We start from the raw sequence: 13885 nt of genomic DNA on the forward strand, positions 1-13885 counted from the left end.
GGTCATACTAAGTAGGCACTGGAAAAAAAATCTGCAAAAAACCACTTCAGACATATTGCATAATATTCTTTCGCCATATTGCACATATTTTTCATTTTCTTGAGTACCACCTTTCTTTTAGGTATCTTTAGGATGGCTGTAGGGTTGGGTGATTGCTGCATGCAGTCATCCAAATTCATCATTCAGATTTTGTGGATTCCTGTTTTCTCAGTCACAAACCAAATCATAACATATATCTGGAAATAGACAAGGTTCTCTATAAAAAGGAAGTAGCAACTGGCTTTTGCATTTTGCATAAAAGCAGAACATGTTCTCTTTTCCCCCCTTTAAACCCAATTATTAGTATCCTTCCTTGTAACAAGTATTGGGATATTCACTCCTCATCATTTCAGCATTTGGATAGTTCAAGATCCATTCAGAAATTTTACGTCTTTTAGCTTAGAGGTACATTTGTCTGAGAACAGACTATTTCTTCAACAGGAAAGTAGCTAGTCATGGAAATAACTGTATACCTTTCCTTTTAGTAAACCTGAAAGCACTGCCTCATATATTCATATAATCATTTCTGCATATCTATTTTTCATCCACATTCCTCTCCATAAAGCTGTTCCATCCAAGCAGCTGCAGCAAATCTCAAAAAATATTCCTCCCATTTATTCCACATCTTGTTGAAATTCCACCTGTACAGCTTAACTGCAGAAACTTCCATAGCCCTTTACATAATTGATTAATCTAAAATATTTTGAAAAGGGATTAAAGTGTGACAAAGGAGATATTTCACAGACAGGATACTTGAAAGGTTATGCAAAGTTTCAAATCTGAATGACTATGAGAGCAAAAAAATATATATATGAAGTTATATGAAACCAAGCAGGAAAACAAATGGACAAGAATTATCACATCACTTTATGAGAATGTTTTATTGATTTGGTTTATTTCCAATAATTAATTAGATGCCAGCAGGTTGAGTGAAACTTATGATTGTATGGACAGATGCTTGCCATTTCAGCCTATTTTCAGTAATAAATTGAAGCTCTTCTAAGGACAGTCCTGTAAGTTCTTTGTTCCTGTCTGTCCACTTTAGTTATTTTTCTGCTTCTAATAATGTTGCCAAAGTTTACCAACTTCTCCACCAAATCTAAAATATGTGAACTTCTGCTCGTTGTTCATCAAATCCTCAAGGAAAAATTGCCTACATCGCATGGATGTGGTTCACTAGTTTGTGGATCAGTATGCTGTGATAAAATGAAATACAAAAACATTGTAATGGTGGCCATGTTCCTCAATAAGCCACACTGGCTGGGTTCTTACAACACTAAACTTACAGGGAAGTCAAATACGGGTTACTTAGCATGTTATCAAAATCAAAGCATGGGATCAGTTCAGTAGCTCATGCAAAGCTAGAAATTTGAATTAAATAAACCATGAATATGCAATAGTTATATAAAACTGATTTTGGTTTAATAATGCTTCTTCCTCAACAGATATATAGAGTTCCTTTACTTGTAATATTTGTTCATTCAAGAGGGAAGTTCAGCAAGTATAGTGTTTTGTGAATAGCTATTAAGGGTAGAAAAGAGCTATCCTCCTTTATACCTAGCTGGAGTAGTTCATGTTTTGCAACCAGACTTTTTCAGTTACTTTTCTGTTTGTGTGTAATGTAACAGGTAGTTTGATCCAGAATTTATTCTGATGAATTGAATCAAACTAAAATATAATCTATAGCTTTAAAAGCAAGAACTGGGCTGTCCCTGAAAAGTGTATTTGGGTAACTCAGTAATCTGCAATATTCCATGAAAGTGTATACTGAACATAGAAATGATCTCTGTTTGCTCCTAAATCTTCACAAGGACTCTGAAGATATAAGTTTGGCCTATGCAGATCATACACATGTGGTCTCTGCAATGTCTTTCACAATCAGGATTCTGTACTTTGTATATTTCTTAATAGCTGAGTTTTCTTATTCTATGTAAACAATGTTTCCAAAATTGCTGTTATTCCTAACAGGCACAATAATTATGCCGCAGACAGATAAACAAGTATGTATTCCTCCAGAGCTTCCAGATTTGCTGAAGCAGTTTACAAAAGCTGCTATTCGAACTCAACCTCCAGACCTGATTCAATGGTCTTCTGAGTAAGTTGAATGTTTTTGCCAACTTCAGTATCATGCTTATTTAAAATTTATTTATTTATTTATTTATTATTTGTCTTGTATGCCGCCCACCTCCCGGAGGACTCCGGGCGGCTCACAAAAGACAAGGAAAGGGGAACGAGACAAAGACAACATATTAAAAACAAAACCAACATTCACAATTTCTGTGAAGGTAGATGCTTCTCAGCTCCCCCCAGCCTGCTGGAACAGCCAGGACTTGGTTGGCTTTGCGGAAGGCCGGCAGGGTAGTAAGGATCCGGATCTCAACAGGGAGCTCGTTCCAGAGGGCCGGAGCTGCAACAGAGAAGGCTCTCCCCCGGGGAGTCGCCAGCCGACATTGGCTGGCAGATGGAATCCGGAGGAGACCCAACCTGTGCGATCTAATTGGTATGAGAGAGGTAATCGGCAGGAGGCGGTCTCTCAGGTACCCAGGTCCGATGCCATGTAGGGTTTTATAGGTAGCGACCAGCACCTTGAAGCGGATTCGGAGACTAATAGGTAGCCAGTGCAGCTCGCGGAGGATAGGTGTAATGTGGGTGTACCTTGGTGCACCCACAATCACTCGCGTGGCTGCATTCTGGACTAATTGGAGTCTTCGAACACTCTTCAAGGGCAGCCCCATGTAGAGCGCATTACAATAATCCAGTCTTGAGGTCACAAGGGCGTGAGTGACTGTCTGAAGGGCCTCCCGATCCAGGTAGGGTCGCAATTGGTGCACCAGGTGAACCTGGGCAAAGGTCCCCCTGGTCACAGCCGACAGATGGTGTTCTAGAGTCAGCTGTGGGTCCAGGAGGACTCCCAAATTGCGAACCCTCTCTGAGGGGCGTATAATTTCGCCCCCCAGCCTGAGAGATGGAACAGTTGGACAATCTTTGGGAGGGAACATCAGAAGCCACTTGGTCTTGTCTGGATTGAGTGCCAACTTGTTTGCTCCCATCCAGACTCTAACAGCCTCCAGGCACTGGCACATCACTTCTACTGCTTCGCTGAGTTGGCACGGGGCAGACAGATACAGCTGCGTATCGTCTGCATATTGGTGATACTTAATCCCGTGCTGGGCGTATGATCTCATCCAGCGGCTTCATGTAGATGTTAAATAGGAGTGGGGACAGGACCGAACCCTGCGGCACCCCATACTTGAGGGGCCTTGGGGTCGATCTCTGCCCTCCGACCAACACCGACTGCGACCCTGTCCGAGAGGTAGGAGAACCACCGCAAAATGGTGCCTCCCACCCCCACCTCTCGCAACCGTTGCAGAAGGATACCATGGTCGAAGGTATCGAAGGCCGCTGAGAGGTCAAGAAGCACAAGGATAGAGGGGTGACCTCTATCCCTGGCCCGCCAGAGATCATCGATCAGCGCGACCAAAGCAGTTTCTGTGCTATAACCCAGGCCTGAAACCCGACTGAAAATTACTCAAGCCTAAATTGTATCGGTTATAGTATCTTGCACATCATTCTTATATGTCCCTGCATTTATTATTCTCTTCCCTCCGTCCTCCCTCTCTCTCTCTCTCCTCTCCCACACACAAAATACACAAAACGTACACTATCACATATTGTACATTTCTTAGATACATACTTAGTGTATATAATTTTCAGATATACACTCTCTACTGCATCATAAAATTTAACATTTGCTATGCATCATTAAGTCTTTAAATCAACAACATAAGTTACAACATATATAATTCACTCACATACCCAAAGGGTACACTCATAATATCATCACAGATATTCTTACATTTTTACTCATAAACAATCTAAAGAGATATTTTAATGCAGAATCATTTGCTATCCATGTATTTATTATCAACATGTCTTACTTCCTTTTTCATTGGTTTTTAATTCATTCAGCAACCAGCTTCCACCTAAGTCATTGATGTATAATATCACAATTTGTACAGAATAGTGTTCGAACATGTTTGTGATAAAATTGGACTTTGGTTGTGCTTGTGATACACTAGGCAAAATATTCCAAAAGCAGACCAATATTTTGTTTGTACTATTAGCAGGGAATACTGAGTGTTGCATGAGGATGACTAAGGCTGTTAACCTACTTATTCTTTTTTTATTGTTACATTTTAAAATGTGTTCTGAAATCTCTATGGAATTTAAAAGGAAGCTGAGTTGTATTACTTGTCTCAAAAAGCGAAAAAGAAATAATAGCTCAAATTATTTTGAACTTATAAAAATCACTTATGAATACATTTATTTGAGTATCTGTTATATTCACGCCAGTTTATTCCAGTAGAGTACAGTGCTGGGATTAGGACTTTATAAGGCAACAAAAATTCTGATACAAGCCATTTATATTCCAGACTTGTCTTCCTAAAATTATTTCACTCTGCTGAAAATCTCATGGGTAGCCTGAGTGTCTCTTGAAAAATGTCCTCACAAGATTGTGGTAGAGAAGCACCTATATGGTACAAGAGTTGCTACTGGAAGAAACATATTTTCTTCCCCCTGCTTTAATAAATACAGAGAAGCCTCTAGTTTTGAATATTGCCATTTGGAAGAAGTGCCTTTCCATATTTTCAGATGTATGTTAATTTCCCTCCCTGATTCCTGCATCATGTAAAAAGCATCTTGAAGAGACAATATTGATTGGAAAAGATAAAGCAAGGCAGGAACTCTTGCTTCCATCTCCCAATAGCCACCATTCCAATCCAAATATCTCACATTTCTAAATAATGTAACTTTGGAAGAAAATAACAGGAGATTTTATAGCACACAGCATACTTTTGCAGGGGGGGGGGGAAGTCCCTCACTTTTAGTGACGTTTATTTTGTAGTGTTTTATCACCAGTAATTTTAATGTTTTTCATATAATTCAATTTTCTTGAAGTACTTGATCTCTGCTACATTATTGGGTCCATTTATAATGTACAAATGATCCTTCGTAATCCTTTCCATAGCAGCATCAATACTTCAGACCATGTTCTTTTGTTAAAATATGTACTATTTATATTCACAATGAGTGGGTCTCCAATCAAACTTCACTGATATATTTTTTTATTATAGCAAAATAAACAATCTTCAAACTAAGATGCAAAAGATTTGACATAAGAACAACAATTTTAATGTCAACTTAATTACAAACAAGTGGAAGCTTTGGGTGTCTAAGCAACTAATCAGCCAATGTCTCATGCATATTTATGCTAAGAGCTGTTGATAAAGGAAAACACTATTTTGTCTTTGTGTCCAGTTATTTTAATGCCATGGCCCGTGGAGAGGCTCCTCCTGTAAGAGAACGAACAGATCGGGTGCCTTTATCAAATTATGCAGAGCTTACTCCAGAGCTCTTGAAGGTCTTACACCAGAGAGTAAGAAATATCTACTTTCCATTTAGGGGCAAGAACATAAGAGATTTGAGTGTTTGTGTGTACATGCATCCAATTACTTTGTGTCTTTTATGTGTTTTTTAATGAATTTCATTCACCTGCTTTAGAACTAATGTTAGGTGCATTGCCTTTCTTGTATACATGATATACAAGAAGTTCTAAGAGCATTGCTAAAGGGTTAAAGTCCATATTTAAATATTATTTTAAAAGATTCATAGAGTTCATTAACATTTGTTTAATAGCATCTTGTGCAGCTTTTAATATACAGTACAGAAAAGAAATTCTTTTTGCAATTTCCAATTTGAAAAAAGGGAATACATATGAGAACTCACCAAAATTATATAATAACCTCATAGGGGTCGGCAGCTCATATATAAAACTTGATCATAACTACCCGAAAGAAATGTGGGAAAGCAGCATTCTACTGGTTTGGGCATCACACGGTTATATTCAAAGATTAGTACAGATGATCTGTACTCATTAACAGTTTGGCATTTATGTGATAAAAGAAAAAAATACTTTCTAGATGAGGCAATGTTAACACATTTAACACATGCAACCAAAATAATTTTTAAGTTATTTTAACATTGAATCATAACTAACTAGCAATTGTATGAGAAGTTATAATTACAGGTAGTCCTTGACTTACAACAGTTCATTTAGTGACCGTTCGAAATTACAACAGCACTGAAAAAACTGATTTATGACCATTTTCACATTTGAATTACCATTGCAACATCCCTGTGGTCTTGTGATCAAAAGTCAGATGTTTGGCAACTGCTCATATTTCTGATGGTTGCAGTGACTTGGGGTCATGCGATCTTCTGACAAGCAGAGTCAATGGGGAAGCCAGATTAATTTAATAACCATGTTATTAGAATTGCAGTAATTCACTTAACAACTGTGGCAGGAAAAATCGTAAAATGGGGCAAAAGTCACTTAACAAATGCCTCACTTAGCAACAGAAATTTTGGTCAGTTGTGGTCATATGTTGTGCAATAAAACCTAATGGATGCTCATGTAGTGAATTTTGGATGCAATAGATAAAATTTCTGTTTGGACATATCCTCTGAAATATGGCTATCCCATCCAAAGTAGTCCAGCGAGGCCATTAATTTTATCTTAATTTTATGATATCTGCAGCTATTGAACTCATTTACCAAAATTTATGCCACTTCCATAATGATATCATCACAAAAATGGTGTATCTTGATGAAAATCACATACTTGGAAAATAATGGATATTTGGGAATACCAGACATCTCCATTCAACTAGTCCATTCAAAGTTTTTACTGGACTTCATCTGTATTCACATCATCTTGACTGCCTTAATGTTCTTTTTGTAGATATTTCTGGAACAAGGAATTTGTTCCCTTTACATGTTTTGGGAGGGAAAAGAGAAATAAGCCTGAAGCATTTTGTGTATATCTAGGACCTCCTGGTTTCTAAATCCTATGTTAATGTACATGTATAAATCTGTTTACTATTGGTTAATTTGTTCTTGGAGGTTGTAGCTTTCAGAGTGGAAAATTCATTCAAAATCCCAATGTTCAGTCATAAAGGTCCTTCCTAGAAAACTATGTAGTGCATATATATCATTCTAGCATGTGAAAACACATATGATTCATCCTGAACAAATCTGGAACTTTCTAAAATTCTGGAAGTTTTGCAAGGCTGGGAGATGAACTTATGTATTTATTTGCTATGATTCTTATTGAAGACTGTAATTCTTATTGAGGACTACCACTGGTGCTTGATACTTAAAATATATATACACCCAAAATTAAAACCAGCATTGTTAGTAATAATGACACATATAATTAAAAAATAAAAGCCGGTTTTAAAAAGCAAGATTTTAAACCAAAGAAACGTGTCTCCGAAAGAACTGGGATTTTCCAAGTTTATTTATTTTATTTATTCATTGGAATTTGTCAAACAAAATGAGAACAAGAATGAGAGAATAAAAATACAATGACAGGGACGATAGGCACGTTAGTGCACTTATGCACGTTTCCTCTACTGACCACTTAAGTATGAAGTAAGGTCCATGGAAGTCAATTTGTGACTGAAAGTTGTCATGAAATGAGCTCAGAGCCACTGTAGGAAAATTATTCCTAGGATGTTTTCTGTGAATAAAAGAGGAGCATCCTAAAACAGATGTTCTCCCAAGTCTTTGAACCTGAAACCTATAAGCTTTAAAAATAATAAATAGCACATATTTTTCCTCTATCACAAAATGTGCTATAATATTTTTAGCATTGATATAATGCCATCTTTGTAATTCTTCCAAATTACAAAGAATTACAAAGAAAGCAATATCAATTCCAATTTTTACCAGCTCCAGCTCCATGTAAACAATACGACAATAGTTAATTTCAAGCTGGCAACACAAGGATCACAATTTAAAGTCATTTTCTTTTCAGAAGGGATATGGTTGTTATATCAACCACAGCTGATCAAAAATCTCTGGGTTGTTGCTTCTATCTGAGAAACCAAATCTCAAATACTGAAATAACTTTTGAGATCATACCTCAATTGATTTGTTTCATTTCCTTGGATGAAAAGTACTGATCCCGCTGCTTATTTTCAATTTGGGGCCATATTCTGAATGGACTCTCCTCCAGGCATGGGTGACAATGATGCTAAGCTTTGACAAAGAAATGAGATACATTATGACTTAGTACATTTATGTGCAGACCACTTTCATTTTGCTCATTATGGTATTTCGGCCCCATTCTTTGCTTCAAAACAGTAATTAACACAATTGCAAAAGTGATCAACAGTTATATATATATATCCCAATTTCCTTAATAATACCTCAGTTCTGCTATCCTTAAAATGCATTTTTAAAACCTTAAGAAATGCTTGCAACTATAAACCCACATTAATTTCTTCACTTATAATGGCTGTTATTTCTTTTCAGGTGGGTGGGAGGCTAATCATCCATGTTGATGAACTAGCCCAGATGTGGAAAGTGCTGAATCTCCCTACAGATTTATTTGAAAGTATCATGAATGTTGGACGTTTTACTGAAGAAATTGAATGGCTCAAGTTTTTAGCTCTGGCCTGTAGCTCTCTTGGAGTTGTAAGCTTATTATTTTAGTTGTTTCCTTTTCTTTGATGTCTAGCATGTTTGCAGTATTTAAATTCTCGGTAGGTGATTTGTCTGTTCTTCATAGTGTAACGTATCGTACATCATTAAGATTTTTAAACAGTCTTCCCTGAAACTGCTTGTCCAATATTAGCATTTTAGATTTAGTCAATAGGAGAAGAGACATGTTAATCTATAGAAACCAAAAATCAAAATGATTTCTGATTAACACATCTTATTAACAAACATTTATTTCAGTGAGCTACAGCTCACTGCACCAGATGCATGGAATGGCTAAACAGATGTAGGATTTAAATTAAGATGAGGGGAGTGAATGGAAGATAGGTTGTTTATGCAGATGTATGTGACATGTGAGACAGTTTACAAATATTTCCCCACCATCTTATCCAGATTTAAATTCTATTTTTGTCATTCCATGAATCTAATGAAGTAAACATTCATCAAGCTCATGCCTTTTAATAGCATTTGTTAATCTGAAAAAATGCTTCATGCTCCTTCTGACCAAAATCAGGAGGGGAGAATAATCTAGTCTGGAAAAAAAATGAAATTAAGCCTCACTTAGCGAGGTTATTCAGGTTGTCCAGAGCTTCATCTATCAAGATCATAAATTTTCATAAGGAATTTGGTCTTCAATAGGTTATGCTGAAGATCTGTTTTAAATATGCAAAATCTTGGAAGCTATACGAATTTCCAACCTCATTTATAGTGAATTAATTGTGAATTATGTGTGGGTGTGCATGTAATATAAAGATATTTAAATTAAATTGCATCCCTGAGCTTCCCATCATGGTATCTATTAGTTTCTCCCAATCATTTTATATCTATATTTTGTTTACACAACACTGTCCTTTTTTCCCCACAATAATGCTGTTAATTCCCCGAATCGTTTCGTTGGCATGTTCGGATCATGGTTTTGGATCTCCTTAGCGGTATTGGAGGAGATGGGCAAGCAGGGGATTGGATACTTGGAAATAAATACTTGCCATTTCACTATGATGGATGTAGCCCATCAGAAAAAAAAACCCCAAATGAAAAGCACCAAGGAAATACCTAATGCCAAAAACTTCATAATTATAGACTCCATTCTAGCCCTGCCTAACCTATCACAGAATTTGAATTCCCAAGTATTTTTTTAAAGGGTAGTTGAGTTACACATGTGATGACTACTCATTCAGTTACTAATACTAACAAATGTTATATCCTTTCTGTTTTGAAAATAAGACTATTGCAAAAACTCTGAAGATAATATGTGAAGTTTTATCTAACGAGAATGAAAGTGGTCCAGCTCGTATCCCTTTCAGTACTTTCCAGTTTCTCTACACTTACATTGCGGAAGTGGATGGAGAAATCTCCGCATCTCATGTCAGTCGAATGCTGAATTATATTGAACAAGAGATGTAAGTAACATTAATATATAAGGTAAATGTCAAAGAGATGTAGCTTATGTTAGCAATACCAGGCAACCAACATAAATGTGCAGTAGATGGAATAGGTTTCATATAGCTAAGTTATATACCAAATTCATTTACAGGCTTGTACATAGAAATTTCACACATCCATTGACTCTTGTTAATATGTTCACAAATTCTTCCTGAAATCATATTCCATTTATTTAAATAGGAATAACTGTATAGATCAGTGCCCCCCAACCAGGGACAGGTTCTGTGGAAATAGGCTTTTCTGGGGACTGAAGGGGCTGTGGTTTTGTGCACTGCCTGTATCTCACAGAGGGGGCTTTGCTTGTTTGTAAGGCCCAGTTTCTGGCATGCTGCTCCCCGATGCTGGTCCATGGCCTGGGAGTTGGCAACCCCTGGCATAGACTACTGCTTCTAACTGACGTGCAGATCCATTTTTGAATGTTACTCAATAACTTGGGGAACTCTGAGCAAATCTTTTACCTCACATTTAATGCATTGGTATTCGGTGGTGGTTTTCAGCTATGCTTGTCACCTAGTGCCAATCCAATTAACTTTTTCCTCTAACTTTCAAATTTGCTCCAAAGGATTGGAGGACTTCCCCAAAATAGGAGATGGGCATGGAAGGAGAGAGGAAATAAAAGGCCCAGGAAAGTGAGGCCCCATTCTGTTAGCAAGAGTTAGAATGAACAGGCATCTGCAATGCAAGCAAGAAGTCTATATAATTACATTTTCTAAAACTATTTTTGAATTGTAACTTTTTAAATATGGATTGATACAGAACAATGTTATCTAGACAGGTCTCAGTTAGGAGATGATAGAGAGATATAGAATTTGCTACTGCTTGTTTACAGCTAAAAAAGTTAGCAATAGCAATAGCAGTTAGACTTATATACCGCTTCATAGGGCTTTCAGCCCTCTCTAAGCGGTTTACAGAGTCAGCATATCGCCCCCACAATCTGGGTCCTCATTTTACCCACCTCGGAAGGATGGAAGGCTGAGTCAATCCTGAGCCGGTGAGATTTGAACCGCTGAACTGCAGATAGCAGTCAGCTGAAGTGGCCTGCAGTACTGCACTCTAACCCACTGCGCCACCTCGGCTCTTAAATATTAAGTTAAATATTCTTAGGTGACTTATGCTTAATGAAGTTATAAAATCGGTGTCCTGATAGTAAATTACTTTCCTAAGAAATTTTACAAAATCCTTTCCAACAATCCATAGCCCAAAAATATGGGTATGTATTTAAGAACTCATAATCAGAACTAAGAGAGGAATAGAGAGGAGATGGTTTCCATGCAGATATTCTGAAGTTTATATGGTTATAATTTAAAGATTTAAAGGGGAAGAGAAGACTTAAGGGATGCCAAAGACTGATCAGGGCAAAATCTACATTGATTATAGTTTCATGCCTGATTTAAAACAAAAAAACCTGGAATCAAAATAGTACAGAAAAAATAAGGATATTGCTACAACTTTATGTGAGAAACATTTAGAATGTGTATTTCATAAGCAAGAGTACTACTAAGCCATTTTTCCCCATGTTTTCCATACAGCATCGGGCCAGACGGCTTGATCAAGGTGACTGATTTTACCCAGAATCCTCGAGTCAGGCTGGAGTAGATTCTCAGTACATCATACACTATCAATGTTAGATGGAGGAAGAAACAGAGAATAGAATGACTTAAACAAATAGGCCAACCACTCAGTCACTTTTTCCCTTTGTGTCTGTTAATAAACAGTTTGGTTAAGCAACCACTAAGAAAGATGAAAACATAGATTGAGAAGGTGCCAGTGAAATACAGCACAGTCTATTGTTAATTTTATAGTGTTTTGATATACACACGTCCACCCAAATAAATATCACAGACTACTAAAGAGTATAAACCTATTGAATATATTTGAGGTCCATCCTTCTCCCCTTTTTTGCATTCAAATTATCTGGCATTGCCATGCAAACATGTTGGGAATTTCAAAACTTTTATTTACAGAAGAATATTAGGATTTTTCCCAAGGTGTCTACAATTGTAGAAATGAGTAAACTTGGGATCAGGCTGTAAGCTTGTTTTTCTAATACTTCTAAGTGACTATTCTATTATCATTTATCTAAAATATAATGGTTTAAAAGTTCCTCATATTTAAAACTTTTTGTGGGCTCTCTCCATATACCAGTATTTTGCGAGGATATTATTTTATTTAAAACATTTATATAGCTACTCATTTTGTAGTTAACCATGGGCAGTTTTATAGCAACAAGTGTATTGGTTTTCCCTATTTTTATGTACTGTGAAACAATAGCATAAAAATAGTGCTGCAGTTGTTTTCCACAGTAAATCCCTTTAACCGGTAAAAAAACTACTTCTGATGATTTCATGCCAAACTAGAGAAGCTAGAGGAGAAAAAGTAATCCTTCTAAATGCTCTGCTTGAATCACAAATTCACAACAAAATTGGAATGGATTTGAGATACTGTATTGTGTTTGTAACCATGTCTATGGATAATTATATCGTATGAATACAGTAATTTTTAAGCCACAGTTAAACAATGGTGAACAAAGTATAGGTTGAATATTCCATTCCCGCTTTTTTTTTCTATAGTACATCTTTTACAAATTGGCTATGGAAGGGGCAAATGAATATAGGTAGTCCTTGACTTACGACAATTGCACCCAAATTTTAAGTGAGACATTTGTTAAGTGAGTTTTGCCCCATTTTATGACCTTTCTTACCATAGTTAAGTGAATCATTGCAGTTGTTAAATTAGTAACAGTTGTTGAGCGAACTGGCTTCCTCATTTACTTTGCTTGTCAGATGGTCGCAAAAGATCATATGACCCTGGGACACTGCAACCGTCATAAACATGAGTCAGTTGCCAAGCATCTGAATTTTGATCATGTGACCATGGGGATAATGTAACAGTCATAAGTGGGGAAAATTGTCATAAGTTACTTTTTCAGTGCTGTTGTAACCTTGAACAGTCACTAAATGAACTATTGTAAAGTTGAGAACTACTTATAATCAGCTGAAAATGAAGAGATTGGACAGTTTTCCCCTAGGCCTTAGGAAAGCAGAATTATAGGTATATTGGGTTTTGGTGAACAGATGAGTTCTAAATCTTACCCTCTGAGGAATGATACCTGAGTCTTGCTTAATAAACAATGGCATTGAAATATGATAGAGCCTAGTATCTAGCCATATTAGGTATATCATTTGGTGCATTCCCATTTAAGCAAGCGTTTTCCTTCATAATAAAGTGACAATAACAATGACAGAGTTTCTACAGGTAAGAATGGTAACCTGGAAATATTGGGTTTGTTCCCAAGGTATCTATTGTAAGAATGCCCAGCTGTTCTTTCATCTTTTGGTCTCAGTATTTCAGACTATACAAATAGACTATACAGACTATACAAATTGGGACTTATATCTTTACGTTCAGGAAGCCCCCTCTATTGCAGGTGTCAAACTCGATTTCATTGAGGGTCACATCAGGGTTGTGTTTAACCTCGGGGGGGGGGGGGCAGGCTGCAAGTGGCCATTGTGGGCATGTCACTCATGTCGGGGGTGCCTGTGGAGGCCAGAGTGCTCTGTCAGCAAAAATGGCCTCTTGGCAGGAAGCAATGCTTTATGTGAGATGTTATGTTCTCTCAAAACTATTTCCTTACTAATGCTAACATCTTTCAGTATTCACCAACCATCGAGAGGATATAAGTCTGTCCTCCTCCATGCTATCTTGGACAACAATTATAGAATAATGCTGTAAATGCAGTGAAAGACTAATAAAGGATTTAATGGCATTACACAATCATCTCATACATACCTCTTTGGAGGGAGTGGATGTTGGCCAGATACAACCCAATGTGTGTCTT

The 13885-nt window shown here is 37.0% G+C and overlaps 1 protein-coding gene across 1 annotated transcript; it reads left to right on the forward strand.

Annotated features, from left to right (window-relative positions):
* Positions 1-2018: 2018 nt before the first annotated feature.
* LOC116523634 (ropporin-1) lies at positions 2019-11677 on the forward strand. Its single transcript, XM_032238761.1, has 5 exons — positions 2019-2134; positions 5359-5476; positions 8419-8580; positions 9829-10004; positions 11577-11677. The coding sequence occupies exons 1-5, from the start codon at positions 2019-2021 to the stop codon at positions 11641-11643; spliced, it is 639 nt and encodes a 212-aa protein (XP_032094652.1). The 3' UTR covers positions 11644-11677.
* Positions 11678-13885: the final 2208 nt, after the last annotated feature.

Source organism: Thamnophis elegans, chromosome 1 (assembly GCF_009769535.1).
Source record: "Thamnophis elegans isolate rThaEle1 chromosome 1, rThaEle1.pri, whole genome shotgun sequence".
Lineage (NCBI taxonomy): Eukaryota > Metazoa > Chordata > Lepidosauria > Squamata > Colubridae > Thamnophis > Thamnophis elegans.